This window comes from Myxine glutinosa, chromosome 10 (assembly GCF_964187855.1).
Source record: "Myxine glutinosa chromosome 10, kmMyxGlut1.1, whole genome shotgun sequence".
Lineage (NCBI taxonomy): Eukaryota > Metazoa > Chordata > Myxini > Myxiniformes > Myxinidae > Myxine > Myxine glutinosa.
The window spans coordinates 54,691,703-54,709,288 of NC_136270.1; the positions used below are offsets into that span (position 1 = coordinate 54,691,703).

General features: G+C 47.1%; 1 protein-coding gene across 1 annotated transcript in view; it reads right to left on the reverse strand.

Moving 5' to 3' along the window:
- Positions 1-14,956, reverse strand: part of CCT3 (chaperonin containing TCP1 subunit 3) — a 48,369-nt gene extending 33,413 nt beyond the window's left edge. Inside the window, exons 1-3 of the mRNA XM_068127688.2 lie at positions 14,900-14,956; positions 14,742-14,803; positions 11,473-11,523 (exon numbers count right to left, since the gene is read on the reverse strand). Coding sequence (XP_067983789.2) covers positions 11,473-11,523; positions 14,742-14,803; positions 14,900-14,927 — 141 coding nt within the window. The 5' untranslated portion in view covers positions 14,928-14,956. The remainder of the gene's footprint in view (positions 1-11,472; positions 11,524-14,741; positions 14,804-14,899) is intronic.
- Between the last annotated feature and the right edge of the window lie 2,630 nt (positions 14,957-17,586).

A 17,586-nucleotide genomic window follows, 5' to 3' on the forward strand; every position in this document is an offset into this window, starting at 1 on the left:
AGATACCTTTATCGTGGCGTTTTTTCAAAACCGCTTCTAATAACAAAACGGATTATATAATCAATAGCATAATATTGTTACGTTTGTGTGATGGGGGGGGGGTAAGGTAGAAATATACCGTAGGAAAGGTAGCACTGTACAATCTAAATTTAATTCACCAAATGTCTGTCCGTCCGTTCGCAGGTACCGCAAAAACAGCTGAACCGATCGTAACGATATTTTGGGTGGGTAATCCTGAGACCACCTGGAGTAAAATAGGCGATATTGTTTTTCCAATTTTCTGAGTTTTCCAATTTTCCAAACACGATGCAATAACATTTACCGATATGAATAGTGATGTGGCTTTTGTTGAAATTCTACGTACCAGGAGAGAGAAGATAGACTCCTGACCAACTCTTGCTATATAAACCTGTGGCTCCGAAGAAACACGGCAGCGTGTGCAAAGCGACTGAGAAACAGGTGAAGTGGCCGCTTCCGTTTTGCAGAATTCAATCTTTTTTCAAAATGGGCACCATGTAGTTTAGATTTTGATGATTTGTGTGTGATATGATTTAACGGATGTTTATATGAATCGTTTAAAAAAAAATTAAAAGCCTTCAATTTCTGACATTTTGCCTTTTCAATTGGGCCTCCCAATTGAAGCCCCGCCTGTAGGGTGGGTACCGTTGCTAGTTTATATCATGGACCGTGTGACACGTCGAAGAAATCTCGATATACATTAAGTAGGGAAACTGTAGCTTAAGGTTGTTTATGTGTTCTTCACACAGGGGTGAAGACATGCTAATTAGCTCTAGGGTTTAAGGATAATTTTCCCCAGTGTGTGATTTCCCTTTACGTTTTGCTTTAAACAATTACATTTACCGCCAGCAGAAAGCCAGGCAGGTTTCCGGCTTAAGCCCCGCCCCTCAATGGACCTAATAGGAGAAAGCCCCGCCCACAAGAGGCGGAGAATAAGGGGGCGGAGAGGAAGGCTGTGAGGCCACGCCCCAAAAGCCGTCATCGGATCATGGACGTGGGAGGGGCGAACGGGGAGGGAAACGGCCCGATTGGCTCGAGAGGAAGAAGAGGAGTCGCTCTCTCTCAGGTCGGACAAGAAGGCTTGGCCATTTTGTGGTGCGCGCTTTTGAAGAGTGAAGCTCTTGGCTGCGTGGGCAGCATTGTGAGGGATATTTTGGCTGTGGTGCTCTTCGGAGGCAGAGGAGGCCACAAGCGAGGCAAAGGAGGCCGTCTTCACCACTTGCCTTCGACGTGCGGGCTTTTCATCGGCGGTCGCCATAATGTGCTACGGCACGGGAGGTCCTGGGTTTCGTCATTACCACCATTCTCTTCCTCAGAAAGACATTTGGGACACAGACAAGTGTATCCACAAAATAGATTTTCTTTTTATTTGCCTTACCCTGCGTGTGTTTGTGACCGAGTGGAGAAGTCTCAAAATTAGAATTTAGTTTACCTCACGTTTCATTTTTATTACGTGATATATTTTCATTACATGATTTGATTGTTGAATTTATTGTGTTATTTGCATGTGTTGTGGGTTCGGGAATAAACCCATGTCCTTTTCTTTATATAAATGCCTCATCTCTTCCATCCTGCACGTGTAAATTAACCGCTATATATTTGGCTGGTCGCCTCGGAGTTAAAGCAGTTTGGCTGTTCGTCCAAGGCTGGTCTTAACTAGCTATAGACACGACAATATTAATGTTATTTCAAAACAACAATAATACTAATAATGTCCCACACCCCCAAGGGGTTTTTCCTCCTCGAACAAACGTCTATAAATAGCTTATCATGGCATTTTCGTGGGAGCAACGGCCCAATGGCCTCCACCAGAGGCAAAAATATTATAAACCACAAACACATACGATTAGCTTTTTAAACAGTCGCTAATGCTGTTTATAACACTAAACAAAGAAATTTGGAGGAATTCGGACACCCTTGAGGTAAGTTTTATCTCAGATATGAGCGAAGATCTACGGTATTCTATATAGCCCTCAAGGGTTGGGTAAATAACATGACCCTTCCTGCCGCTAACGGGGCGTTTTTCGTGGCGGCCTTTTGAAACTGCTCCTGCTGTTTAACACAAAACTGAAAGGGAGGAAGCCCGGGGTGTGCTAATTTACCAAGCAGCTAGCTAGCGCTTGCCAAGCCAGCTGTTTAACGGTTTTGACTGGAGTGCTTGCTCAAATGCTTAAACCACTTGGCGATCTCTCCACAAGAGACTTGGTAAACGAAAACACACCCAATGTTCTTGAGACCCGACCATAGAGACCTCCTGTAATCTATATACCCCAAGGAGGAATGACCCTTCCTGCCACTCCTGTAGTGAGCGGGTGTAATAGTTTACATAAAAGAGGAAAATGCAATCTGTCTCTGTCTCTGTCTCTCTCTCTCTCTCTCTCTCTCGCATTAACTACCGAGTAAAAATCCCTCTTCTTTACCCTCAGGCAATGCCAGCTCGGCCATTCGCTGTCTACTGTGCTGAATAATTCTTCTGCACTTGTTTTGTCTCTATCCTTCATTATCTAAAAAACATCTCTACCGTATCCCCTCATAACCACCTCCTTTCTAATGCATCAAACCCTGTCCCCTTCAGCCACTCCTCATAGCTTAGTCCAGCTAGGCCTAAAGTGAGCTAGTAAAGCAGTAATCAAGCCAGCATTCTGTGCCTATACATCCCCTGCATATTTTTATTTTATTATTCTGGAAGCGAACGAGGCTGTGTTTATACACTGTCCGCGTTGTTTTTTTTTCGTTTTGGGAGCAAGCGAGGTTGTGCTTACATACCGCATGTTTGTGCATTTCACATTGACGCCTGAAGCAAATCAAAGAAATCCCACCTAACGTTTGACCCGTTCATATTTAGAATCCTGTTTCGACCCATTCCTGTTTCCCATTTCCTTATTGCAAATAATTCATCAAACATAATCCATATCTTTGTGTGTACTGTGATCATTTGCATTGTGTCGAGCTTTGTGCATCAGTCATTTTTATGGGCTTTTGCCCTTGTACATAATAAGCAAATACACCCTCACTGCTCCAATTTACTCTCTTGGAACGCTCTGCCTCTCCTTAAAACCCCTAGACCTGTTCACTTGTATAGTATGTTAAACAAATTGCTTACCTGATCAAGATCGGGTTTTTAGATTTTTAGTAAAGCATCAAGATTGTTGTTAGCCAATATCAATTCATAAATAAGCAAAGCCATAAATACATGAATACAATGGAAAGGAGGGAAACATCAACAGCAGGGTAGTGGGCCATAGCAGAGAGAAAGTTGGAAGGGCAAGGTGAGAAAACACCCAGGGGAAAAATAATAATAATAATAATAATAATAATAATAAAGTACAGATACATTCAAAGTACACCGCCCCCATGCCAAATAATTAAATATCCTACAGCGCGGCATTGCCGGCCGGCACCCGCAATACCACAGTGCAACGCATAAAGGCTGCATTGGGAGGGAGAGGTGTACACTAATTGATTGATTAATTGTATAATTAAAATCAATAAAAGATTATCACAAAATATTTTCATAATCAATTGGCTAATCGCATAACTAAACCACTAGTGCTTCATCCGAAGATGTATCTTTTAGAAATTTAATTAAATAAGTCATTTATAAAAAATTAAATAATTAATTGATTACTCAATAAATAATTAATCGATTAATCAATAAATAATTAATAGATGAAATGATTAATCAATAAATCAAAAATATCCTTGATAGCCACATCACTTGGTCACTCATGTCCAAATATTAGCTTCCCAGCTCAAAAGGTGCCTGAGATATTGGCCAAATGAGAAAGAAAATAAATAAATGATTAATAATGAAAATAAATAAATAATAATCATAAAAAATTAAATTATTAATCAATTTGGTCAGAGAACACATAAACTACCACTATTTCATCAGAATCTGTAACTTGAAAAAAAAAAAATTTTTTTGTCATTAATCGAATAATGAAATAATTAACCGATTCATTGATTAATTAATAAATCAAAAATAGCCTTTGCAGCCAAATCACCTGATCATTGGCATGTCCAAATATCAGCTTCCTAACTCAAAAGGTGCCTGAGTTAATGGTCAGAAGAGAAAGGAAATTAGATTAATTAAATAAGTACTTAATTAATCGCTAATAATTAAATAACTCCTCAATTTATTGATTAATCCCAAAAAAAAAAAAAACCTTTTTGACAAAGGACTTACTCACTATTGTGCCGAAATTTCAGCTTCCTAGCTCAAAGGATGGCTGAGATATCGCCCGGACAAACAAACAAACAAACAACCAGAGTGAAAACTGAGTACTCCCTTTCAGCGTGCGTCACTGCCGAGCCCCCTTCGGTGCCCGGCAATGACGATTTGCAATGCCTGGAGATGGCATAGGAACGGTGCGGTGTACAAAAATTTAGGATTTCAGAAATGGACGTTTTACACTTGGCGCAAATATTAACTCAGTTCTTTTTTATACAGTTCGTCAAGTCTGGGGAGGCAGTGTGGGGGAAGAACACATGGTAAAAAAATAATCTACATATCATTGTAACGGAATATCACAAATTGGCTGTGTCGGATGAGAGTCTAAATGGGTACATAATATCACAAGGATTCAAATAACGATCCCGACAACCATAGGAAACAGTTTAACCACCAATTAATCTATCTATACCATTTTTCTCCATTAATGTTTATAAACTTCCTAATATTGAAAAACGATCAATTTGAATTAGCCCAAACTAGAAATTTTAAGTTAGAGATACTTCTAAAAATACAAGTGCCCCGTCCATCAATTATGTATTTAAATTTTCATATTAATCGGTTCAGCAGTGTGGACATCTTTTGGGGGTGCTCAGATACATAAATCTAAGATGGCTATCAAACCATTCCACCAATCAGTTCATTGAAGAATCTACAAGAGATATGATAATTTGGAATGATCCTGTGAATCTTCCAGTTTTCAGTGCAGAAAACGACTCGTCCTTCATGGAGACAGAACACCTACGTTAGAGAAATCATGATGATAAATATTGCCCTCCTATAGCGTGTCCGAGAAAAGGGAGTGATAACACGAATAATAATCTCAGTAAGAACTAGAACGGCACTCAGTAGAGAGCATACCTCCGCCTGGTTGGCCATAGCACTCAATGGTGAAGAATCACTTAGAAAATTAAATAATTCTCATATCCGAATCCATATTCAGATCTTCACCAAAATCGAATCTATTTGTCCTTGTCAGACACCGAAACAGTCCACCAAGTTTCGTCCAAATACGTCCACAACTTTTTGAGATATCCTGCGATGTATAGTTTTTGTCCCGATCTCCCAATGGTGAAGAATCACTGAAAAAATTATTCTAGCCGGATCCGGATCTTCACCAACATTGAATCGATTCTTCCTTGTCACACACACAACCTGTCCACCAAGCTTCATCCGAATCAGTCCAAGTTGTTGAGATATCACGCTATATATCGTTTTTGCCCCCATCACTCACTCGCTGATGAAGAATCGCTTTATATATTCTAGTATCCAGATTCGGATCTTCACCAAAATCTAATAATTTCAACGTCACACACCCAAACTCTCCACCAAATTTTGTCTGAATCTGTCCACAACTTTTTGAGATATCCTGTTCACAAACAGACAGATAAACAAAGAAAGAAAGATGAGTGAAAACATAACCTAAATACACCTTTGGTGGCAGAGGTACCAACAAACTTCCAGCTTAAAAGCGATGTAATCACTAATGTACTTCAAACTCCAGGTTTACACCCACTGCGTGCAGATACTGTAGAAAATACAAGTTCTGCACACAACTTTGATTTTACTGTTAAAGAATAAAATGATTCCTTACAATGGGCAGGCAGGATGGCATAGGCTCCGGCGGTACACGCACACTCGTCTCTAAGCTGTCTAACCTGGGTTCAAATTCTGACCCGGCTATAAACTGTCATCCCGGTGTTTCGTCAATGTGTTGCCGTCCCTCGGATGTACGTCAAACTGAGAGTCCCATCTGCCGGCATTATTTGGTGGACGTTAAAGATCCAACGCCGGCACCCTGCAACAAATTACAAATTCCTGCTCTAACCTACAGATGCCATTGCATCAGTGACACAAACACACCCTCACCCAATGTTACTACCCTGCATAAAAAGAACATGATGATTCCTAACAATTTTAAGTGCAAGTGTCTGTTCTGTCAGGGACATTTTGACATCTCACATGAAGATTAAGATAACACGCTCAGCTGCATCAATGCAACAAAGCAAGGCCTGCATGGCAATATTTATCATGATGATGTCTCTAACATGGGTGTTCTGTCTCCATGAAGGACGAGTCTCTGGCAGGAGCACAATATTTATCATTATATCACTAACATAGGTGTTCTGTCTCCATGTAGGACGAGTCTCCATGTAGGACGAGTCTCCATGTAGGAGGGCAATATTTATAATCACTTGCAACGGTACCCGCCCTATGGGCGGGGCTTCAATTGGGAGGCCCAAATGAAAAGGCAAAATATCAGAAATTGAAGGTTTTTTTTATTTTAAACGATTCATATAAACATCCGTTGAATCATATCACACGCAAATCATCAAAATCTAAAGAGAATCTTTAGAATTTCAATAAAAGCCACATCACTGTTCATATCGGTAAATATTATTCCATCGTGTTTCAAATCGTGATCGATACACTGTGATCGTGATGATAGCGATTGTGAACACGATTCACGATGTCGTATGTACACCCGATACGTGTACCAAATTCCCGATATGTGTAACTGTACCAAATCAACAGTTAAAAGGATTTCGAGCCGATAGCTGTTACGGCCTTGGCAAGATCGATGGAGACATGTTGCTTTCCCGGGTGCCGCACAAACGGCTGCACCGATCGCGCGGCACCCGGGAAAGCAACATCGTCACAATGAGAACAATGAACGTTATGCGAACGCGAATGTTATGCGGGAGTCCAAACCTGAGAATGCTGGAGACTAAAGCTGAAATTGGGAAAACTAAATAGCCTATTTTACTCCTGGAGATCCCAGGATTATCCACCAAAAATATCTTTGCGATCGGTTCAGCAGTTTTTACGGTACCTTCGAACAGACAGACAACAGACACAGACAGACGGATGGACATTTGGTGAATTATAGTAAGATGATATCTCCAACATGGGTGTCCTGTCTCCATGAGGGATGAGTCTCCAACAGGAGGGAAATATTTAAGAAATCTCTCATATGGGTGTTGTCTCCATGAAGGACGAGTCTCCATGAAGGAGGGCAATATTTATAATCATGATATCTCCAACATGGGTGTTCTGTCTCCACGAGGGATGACTTTCCAACAGGAGGGAAATATTTATCATCATATCTCACTCACTTTATTCCTTACAAAATGCTATTGCAGTCAGTTGAAGAATATGTACAGAAACGTGAAACATGCAAAGCATTTTTTTTTTTTTTTTTTTTTTTTTGTGTATACAAGATCGAGGCTCGTGAAAGAGCGAACATTAATCACACAGAAAGACAAACCGACACATAAAACATATAACATCGGGAGCGGTAGACAAGATGGGGAGAGAGGGGGAAGGACACAAACACAACATTTGAGAGCAGGGACCGAGAGACATGGAGACATCGAGAGATCTGAGAGAGGGCGAGGGCTTTGGGGGGGGGGGGGGGGGGCAAGGGAAGGGGGCGGTGGGAGAGGTATAAAACATATGGACACTGCCAGGACTTCCAGGAAAGAAGTTGGAATTTCAAACAAGGTGGATCTGGGGTGAATTAGCGGGGGTAGAAAAGATCAAGGTTTTGGATGGGGGAAGATAAGAGATGGTGGTGAACAGCTGTTTTAAAGACCTGGAGGGAGGAGTGGGATTGAAGGGAGTGAGGGAGTTTGTTCCAGAGGCGGGAGAAAAGAGGAATGAAAGAGTGAAGGTGAGCAGAGAGCCGAGATTTCGGCAGTTTAACCATCAGAGGGTTGCTGGCAGATCTTGTGCGACCTGTAGGAATATTTGGGGGACAGAGCACAGAGAGAGCTGGGGGTGCAAGGCCGGAGAGGAGTCGGTAGAAGACAGAAAGACCACCTACCTGCCTGCGGTGAGTGAGTGAAAGGCCCTCAGAGATAGCTTCATCGCGGGAGATTCCAATAATTCTGAAAGCTTTGGTTTCAACAGCGTGAAGCCGAGCTAGGTGTGAGGCAGGAGCACCGGCCCATAGGGGAGAACAGTATTCCATTGAGCTGCGGATGAAAGCCTTGTATGTGGTGAGGAGCTCAGGTGTGCCGAGGAAGGACTTCGCACGACGGAGGATGCCCAGTCGGCGACTGGCTTTGGAGGCCAGCTTGGAAATGTGGTTTTCCCAAGAAAGATCATGGCAGATAGTGAGACCCAAAAGCTTGAGTGACAGAACTTCTTGGAGAGGATTGTTGAGAAAGTAGATGGGAGGGTTGTCCAGTCGATCTTTTCGGAGAGACAGAGTAAGAGTGTGAGATTTGTCAGGATTGAAAGACATGTTCCACTTGTTTGACCAGTCTGTGATTTTGTCCAAGTCTTCAGAGAGTGAGGAGGCTGCAGACTGCCGATCTGAGGGAAGAGGAATGGAGCGGCAGAGAGTGGAGTCATCAGCAAAGAGATAGAGAGGATTTTCAAGAGAGTCAGAGAGATCATTGATGAAGACCAGAAAAAGCACGGGGCCCAGAACACTGCCTTGGGGAACTCCAGCCTGAACAGGAAGAGGAGATGAGAGAAACCCATTCAGGGCCACACGTTGACGACGACTAGAGAGGAAGTCCGCCAGCCATGCGTGGAGATTTCCATGGATACCAAAGGAGGAGAGTTTGGTGAGCAGAGCGGGGTGCCAGACCGTGTCGAAGGCACGTGATATGTCAAGGGAGACAGCTCTAATTTCCTGTTTGGCATTGAGGACCTCCATCCATTGTTGAGACAGCAGAAGCAGCATGTCCAGAGTCGAGTGACCTGGTCTGAAACCAAATTGATGATCAGAGATCAAGCCATTGGAGAAGAGGAAAGATTTCATATCCGAAGCAATGATGGATTCCATGACTTTGCTGATAATTGGGAGAAGGCTGATTGGTCTGTAGTTGCTAGGATCTGTTTTTGCACCTTTTTTGTGCAAAGCGGTGATGTTGGCTGATTTCCAAGCAGATGGCAGTTGACCTTGAGCAAAAGAGAGGGTGAAGAGAACAGAGAGAGGGTGAGATAGAGCGGCAGAGCAGGATTTTAGGACCCGTGGGCTGATGCCGTCGGGTCCAGTTGCAGAATCAGAGTCGAGGGTTGACAGAAACTTTTCCACCTTGTCAGGAGGAAAGGACACCGAGTCCAGGAGCAGCAGGGTACGACTGGGTATGGTGGGTACAGAGAGGGATGGGTTTGGGACACAAGATTTAGAGGCAAACACAGAGTTGAGGCATTCAGCTTTTTCACGTGCGGAGTCAGCTGTGTAGCCGTTTGAGGTAAGGGAGGGGATGGAGGGGGAACAAACACCAGAAACGGATTTGACCAGACGCCACCAGGATTTGGAAAAGGGAGACAGATAAGAGAGTTCGGTCTTGAGAACGGAGAGATATTGTTTCCTAGCTCTCCTGAGGGTGGACACACACTTGTTTCGGGCTTTCTGAAAGGAAATGAGATTTCCTTCCGTTGGATTTGCTTTCCAGGAGACGAAGGCAAGTTGTTTCTGGGCAACAGCCTCACCACAAGATTCCGTGTACCATGGACGGGAGGAAGGGTATGACAACTGAAGACGAGATGGGATAAATCTGTGCATGAGAGAGAGCAATTTACTTTGGAAGAATTCCCAGGATGAGTTGATGTCAGAGGTGGTCGAGATGGGAGACCAGTCCAGATGATTGATGGCTGCTTGAAGACCGTGCCAGTTGGCCTGAGTGAAATGCCAGACTCGTCGACGCTGAGCAGGCTCCCTGAGGATGGTCAGAGAGATGTCCACTTTAACAAGGACATGATCAGATGATCCGATTGGAGCAGAAGAAGAGCAGCAGACATTTTCAGGGAAGTTAGTCATAACCAAGTCCAGAAGAGAAGATGTTCCGTTGACTGAGATCCGGGTCGGGAAATTGACAGATTGTGTCAGTCCCAGTGAGTCGCAGAAGTCCTTTGCTGAGGAGCCATGGCTGGTGAGAGAGGTACCCACACCCAGCCAACTGGCATGATGACAGTTGAAATCACCACATATGAGGAAGAGAGAGTTGGGATGAGTAGATAGAAGTTGGTCCATATTATCAGACAGCGAGATGTAGATGGAGTCATCACTGTTTGGTGGACGGTACAACACACATATGAACAAGAGGTGGGAGCGAAGGGGAAGCCGTAGCCAGAGGTATTCCTGGGGGTGAGGTGGAGAGAGTGCAGTGCAGGGCGAGTGAGGAAGAGAGTTTTTGATAAAGATAGCAACCCCACCTCCAGGACGAGGCTCAGGTCTATCATACCGGAGGAGGGAGTAGCCCGGGAGAGATACTAAGGAATCAGAGACATCATAAAGGAGGAAAGTTTCTGTTAAGCAGATCACGTCTGGTTTGACAGAAGCAACCTGTATGGAGAGATCAGTTAAGTTTGAACGAAGGCCCCGGATGTTTGAGGTCCATACCGTTAATGAAGAGGAAGGGGGAGCATCAGATACAGAACAGGGGGGAGGAGGGGTAGGGTAAGATGTGGAAGAGGTGGAAGAGGTAGGGAGAGCTGTTGAAGGTGTGTCAGAGATTTCAGAATAGCTCGGAGAAAGGGCAGGATGGGGCGGACAAAAGGTTTGATGGTGATTGGGTGAGGCACAATGAGGTGTTATTTGAGGAGGGGGAAGAGCGAGGCAGAAGGTTGGGGGAGATGGAGGTGAGAGTTGGAAGGGGGAAGAAGCGGGGAGGACGCTTTGAGGAGGAGTGAGAGGGGGGAAATTGAGAAGCAATGAGGGTGGGGAGATTTGAAGGGGAGGGGTGAGGGGGGAGTTTGGGAGGGAAGGGACAAGGGGAGGGATTTGAAAGGGATGGGATATGGGGGAGATTTGGAGGGGAGGGGTGAGGGAGGAGTCTAGGAGGGGAGGGGCGAGGGGCGTCTTGGCGGGGAGGGGTGAGGGGGTAGTTTAGGAGGGAGGGGGCAAGGGGGGAGATTTGAAAGGGATGGGTGATGGGGAAGATTTGGAGGGGAGGGGTGATGGGGAAGATTTGGAGGGGAGGGGTTATGGGGAAGATTTGGAGGGGAGGGGTGAGATTGGATTTTAGAAAGTGTACGATTTATGAGACGATTTATTTTGAGAGCAATTAAAATCTAAACACTCCAAGTATAAATTAATGGTGCATTTGCAGCTGTGTGGATGAGTCCCCAAAAGACCACGATCCAAATCCAAGTCAATGACCAGGGTCTGCTCTCATACAAGTATCGGACAAACAAAGTACTGTATGTAGTTTCATTTTAACTACACAACCAATTCTTGTCAAAGGGTAACAAAGTCCCACCTTCATCATCGCTCTTGGACCCAAACATGTCCGGATAACATCAGCAATCATCTGCAAGCAAAACAAAGGGTCATCGTGACAGTTTGGTCAACAGTATAAAGTAAGACCACACATGATCACGTATCACAATGCAGGTCCACATCGTTTCTAGAAAATCAAGAGAGAGAAAATCTCTACGAGAGCTGAAACAGGGTAGTTCATATGTGTGAATCAAAACTACACTGCACATGCTTTCCTTTTAGAAGAGACGCAGGCTCATTGGAAAACATCGACATTAATACATGAATGACAAGATTAGTTGAACGGAAAGGGGGTTATGGAACAGTACAAGAAGTGACTTTGATGGAGAAGGACATTCGGCCCATCATGCCTGCGCTACTTGAGTTCACCATATTAAATTAATCCGTAACTGAGTAACAACGTCTTCATTTCCTGGAGGGAAGGATGAGTAGGGATGACAACAGTGCAATAAGCTCAGGGATATCAAAAGGATGTGAAAAAGAAAAAATTAATTTGTTTGTTGTATTTATGGCTGGGTTGGGTGGAGGTTACGGAGTGGACTGGTGGGGGTTGGGGGAGTGGGGGGTTGGGGGAGTGGAGGGTTGGGGGAGTGGAGGGTTGGGGGAGTGGAGGGTTGGGGGAGTGGAGGGTTGGGGGAGTGGAGGGTTGGGGGAGTGGAGGGTTGGGGGAGTGGAGGGTTGGGGGAGTGGAGGGTTGGGGGAGTGGAAGGTTGGGGGAGTGGAGGGTTGGGGGAGTGGAGGGTTGGGGGAGTGGAGGGTTGGGGGAGTGGAGGGTTGGGGGAGTGGAGGGTTGGGGGAGTGGAGGGTTGGGGGAGTGGAGGGTTGGGGGAGTGGAGGGTTGGGGGAGTGGAGGGTTGGGGGAGTGGAGGGTTGGGGGAGTGGAGGGTTGGGGGAGTGGAGGGTTGCGAGAGTGGAGGGTTGCGAGAGTGGAGGGTTGGGGGAGTGGAGGGTTGGGGGAGTGGAGGGTTGGGGGAGTGGAGGGTTGGGGGAGTGGAGGGTTGGGGGAGTGGAGGGTTGGGGGAGTGGATGGTTGGAGGAGTGGAGGGTTGGGGTAGTGGATGGTTGGAGGAGTGGAGGGTTGGAGTGGCGGGTTGGGGGAGTAAAGGGTTGGGGGAGTGGAGCCGGAGGTTGGGGAAGTGGGTGAAGGTGGTTTTCGGGTGAAGAATATACAACCCAAACTACACACACATCTTTAAGTAGGAACATATTTTTCTTAAATCATTAGATTCTAATTGATGATGTTTAATAATAGGGGTTGGGGGAGTTGAGGGTTGGGGGAGTTGGGGGAGTGGAGGGTTGGGGGAGTTGGGGGAGTGGAGGGTTGGGGGAGTGGAGGGTTGGGGGAGTGGAGGGTTGGGGGAGTGGAGGGTTGGGGGAGTGGAGGGTTGGGGGAGTGGAGGGTTGGGGGAGTGGAGGGTTGGGGGAGTGGAGGGTTGGGGGAGTGGAGGGTTGGGGGAGTGGAGGGTTGGGGGAGTGGAGGGTTGGAGGAGTGGAGGGTTGGAGGAGTGGAGGGTTGGAGGAGTGGAGGGTTGGAGGAGTGGAGGGTTGGGGGAGTGGAGGGTTGGGGGAGTGGAGTGGAATGGGTTTCTCTCATCTCCTCTTCCTGTTCAGGCTGGAGTTCCCCAAGGCAGTGTTCTGGGCCCGATGCTTTTTCTGGTCTTCATCAATGATCTCTCTGACTCTCTTGAAAATCCTCTCTATCTCTTTGCTGATGACTCCACTCTCTGCCGCTCCATTCCTCATCCCTCAGATCGGCAGTCTGCAGCCTCCTCACTCTCTGCCGCTCCATTCCTCATCCCTCAGATCGGCAGTCTGCAGCCTCCTCACTCTCTGCAGACCTGGACAAAATCACAGACTGGGCAAACAAGTGGAACATGTCTTTCAATCCTGACAAATCGCACACTTACGATGTCTCTCCGAAAAGACCGACTGGACAACCCTCCCATCCACTTTCTGAATAATCCTCTCCAAGAAGTTCTGTCACTCAAGCTTTTGGGTCTCACTATCTGCCATGATCTTTCCTGGGAAAACCACAATTCAAACCTGGCCTCCAAAGCCAGTCGCCGACTGGGCATCCTCCGTCGTGCGAAGTCCTTCCTTGGCACACCTGAGGCTGAGCTCCTCACCACATACAAGGCTTTCATCCGCAGCTCAATGGAGTACTGCTCTCCCCTCTGGGCTGGTGCTCCTGCCTCACACCTAGCTCGTCTTCACGCTGGTGAAACCAAAGCGTTCAGAATCGTTGGAATCTCCCGCGATGAAGCTAACTCCGAGGGCGTTTCACTTACTCACCGCAGGCAGGTTGGTGGTCTTTCTGTCTTCTACCAACTCCTCTCCAGCCTTGCCCCCCCCAGCTCTCTCTGGGCTCTGTCCCCCAAATATTCCTATAGGTCGCACAAGATCTGCCAGCAACCCTCTTATGGTTAAACTGCCAAAATCAAGACTCTCTGCTCACCTCCACTCTTTCATTCGTCTCTTCTCTCACCTCTGGAACAAACTCCCTCACTCTCTTCAATCCCACTCCTCTCTCCAGGTCTTTTAAACAGCTGTTCACCACCATCTCATCTTCCTTTATCCTAAACCTTGATCTTTTCTACACCCGCTAATTTCACCCCAAATCCACTTTTTTGAAATACCAACTTCTTTCCTGGAAGTCCTTGGTGTCCTTGTGTTTTATACTTCAACCCCCCCTTCCCACGCCTCCTCTCCCGATGTCCCTGCGCTCAAATGTTGTGTTTGTGTGCTTCCCCTTCTCTCCCCATCTTGTCGACCGCTCCCTCTTTTTATATATTTTGTCTGTTTGATTTGTTTGTGTGATAAATGTTAGCTCTTTCACGAGCCTCGATTCTGTATACAAAAAAAAAAAAAAAAAAAAAAAATCACTCGGGAGGCTCGGGAGGGGGAAAGAGGAGGAATATGAGTGGGAAAATGGACGAGGTTAAGTAGATGAGGTGGAGTTAAGTGGGGTAGCGGGGAAAGGCGACACACATGTTGTTACACGTCAAGTGTTAACGGCGAAATCGATGCTCAAACACGTGGAATCGAACATGCTATTGCCTACAAGACCGGCATGTTTTAACACGTTACCCCTGTTCGTACAGTTTACACCATTATCAGCGAGGGAGACACTCAGATGTCAAAGTCCCGGTGAAATACACGTGTCGAATGATAAAAAGAGAACACGTGCACCGCGAGCGGGACTCGGCTAGCGTGGAGCGCTTCAGGCAGGACAACGTGACTAGGCCTCACCTTTGCTGCATTGATGTTTCCGAGCTGGACCTTGCGTCCGGACTCGCGCTTCGTGTTCTGGCCTAAAACACACGAAAACGGTATCATATAATCAGTCATCATTGCTACATTTGATGTTTCCCTCGCAATTCAAGCCCATTTTGTACAAAAGCGCTTACTCAGAACCATGACAGGACCACCCTGCATGTTGGCGAAGATTCGGTACTGCGCATGCGCAGAGTAAAGGCGGAAGGTTCGAGAATAGAACGATATCAATTATCAAGCCTCTGGTAATATAAATATTATGATGGATTCATACATTGATTGCTACAGTAATAAAAATAATACCTTTTTTTTGTACTTCGGGCGTTATATATTGATAATATACACAAATGTGACGGAAATGCGAACTCCCGCCTCGAATATCTTTCCTTTCCCTCAACTCAGTGAGTAAAATATATTTTAATTTTCTATTAAATAAATTTTATATTTATATATTTCCGCGTTTTCATTTTTCGCACATTTGTGAAAGAAACCCCCTTTGATTCCCCTGATGACATGAAGTTGTTAACTGACGGATTTATTAAATCTGGTATCGGTGTGCGCATGCGCCATGATGGGTCGCATTCCCCTCGTTACTCTTCTCCGCATACGTAATAAATAGATGACCCCTTATTTGTCAAGCTATCTGTAAGACACCTATGAATTGTTTTATCTCCACGTCCTCGCATTATTTCCTGAGGTAATGGACATGTATCGGATCCGAGGAAATTGCCGTTCTGGTGCATTTCAGGCAGAGGGTGCTGCATCGTAAAGTACGCTTTTTGAAGAGGGATTTTAAGCTGGCTATCCTATTTACAACCGTCTAACGTTGACAAATTTCCTCTGAGTCTTATCTAGGGATGTTAATCTAGTTTCCAACCTTGCCAATCAATATATATATTCGACCATTCGTAATCGTGGTCTATAACCACCACCACAGGTGTGGTTATGCCCTTTACCTCGAAGATGGACGAGTCTACAGGCAACGGGATGTGACGTGAATGGATCATAATATTAATGAATAGTGTTTTGGATATGAGGATTGTGTTTTTTTATTGTGTGTTTTTTTTATTATTATTGCTTTATTCTGGACCCTCCTGCCTCCAGTCTGTTGTATAAAGGTCAAAGGGTGTTCCCGTAGTTAGTTCCATAAAGCATACATGAAGGACACTATAATATCCCTGTTCAGTAGTTTCTTTCCTTATTCTGTGTATTAGGTTAAGGCTTTGTCTTCCATTAAAATGACACTCCATTGCACCAAGTGAAACAAGAGAGAATCCCTTTCATTCCCATTCCCAAAATCTCCATTTCCAGCTACATCCCCTCCAAGTCTCCATTGCAAACCGCACTGGGCAGTTTGCCAGGTTTGTTACAGGTCCGTAACAATATATTCCATTTTACAAGGAGACATTAGAATAGAGTCGTGGCCCGTGAGTAATTTAACCTTAGAGATGCAAGATGCAAGGTGTACGAGGGTAATGCGAGGTCCAAGTGGGCCTTTATTTTCTAGAAAACCAAACAAATTGATGAATCTTCACCTTGTAGCGCGGTGCTATGCGCGCGACTTGTCTTGCCAATAAGGGAAGCAACAACGATGTAAACACAAGCGTCTTTATTCAAAGGGTCAAACTATAGCACTGCCGTGCTCGGGGCTGTGTGCCCCGTGTATATCCCGAGGCCACGCCTACCCCTCGGGCGTGGCCGACACCCTCCTGGTGCGCGGAATGATGTCATCGCGCCAGCGAGCCATCGTGTCCGCCACACGCGCCCCCCCCCCCCCCCCCCCCCCAGAATTCCCGCGCACCTGAACGGTCAGTTTGCGGGGCAAACGGATGACCCGGCGGAAGCGCCCTCTGGCGGCTGGTGGCGTCTGGGATGCCGGGATGCCACCGGCTGCCCCTGGGATGGGTGCGGGGCCGGGGGGCGGCGTGCCGGCGGGGTTGGGTGGTGCCGGGGGGCGGCCCCGACGCGGGGGCTGAGCCACTGGTGGGTGTGGTTCACGTCGAGGTGGCCGGTTTGAGGCGGTCCACGGAAACGCGGTCAGGAGTACCACCGATGTCCAGGGTGAAGTGCTTCACCCCGGTCTCCAGCACGCGGAAGGGCCTGTCGTACGGGGGCCGCAGCGGTGTCCGGTGGGCGTCGTGTCGGACGAACACGTACTCCGCCGTGCGAAGCTCCGGGGCGACGTGCGTTGGCGGGTGCCCGTGGTGCGCCGTCGGCACCGAGGCGAACCTCTGGGCGGTCTCCTGCAGCGCGGAGCGCTGCTGCGCCGCGGACCATGGTGCCGTGGAGTCGGGGAGGAACTCGCCCGGCACCCGCAGCGGTTGTCCGAACACCAACTCCGCCGCGGATGCGCGCAGGTCGTCCTTGGGCGCCGTCCGGAGGCCCAGCAGGACCCAGGGGAGCTTGTCGACCCAGCCGCCGTCGCGGAGGGTGGCCCGGAGCGCAGCCTTTAAGGAGCGGTGGAACCGCTCGCACAGGCCGTTGGTCTGGGGGTGATAGGCCATGGTACGGTGCAGCTGGACACCGAGCCCCCGCGCGACCGCCCCCCAGAGCTATGAGGTGAACTGGGGGCCGCGGTCGGACGAGATGTCTGAGGGGGCGCTGAACCGGGCAACCCAGGTGGCGATGAACACCTGCGCGACGTCCGCCGCCGTTGTCGCCGCCAAAGGCACGGCCTCCGGACACTGGGTGGTGTGGTCCACCATGGTGAGGACGTGGGTGAAACCCCGCGAGGGGGGCAGAGGTCCCACCAAGTCCACGTGAACGTGGTCGAACCGACGTTCGGGCACCGTAAACGGGGCCAACGGGGCCTGGGTGTGGC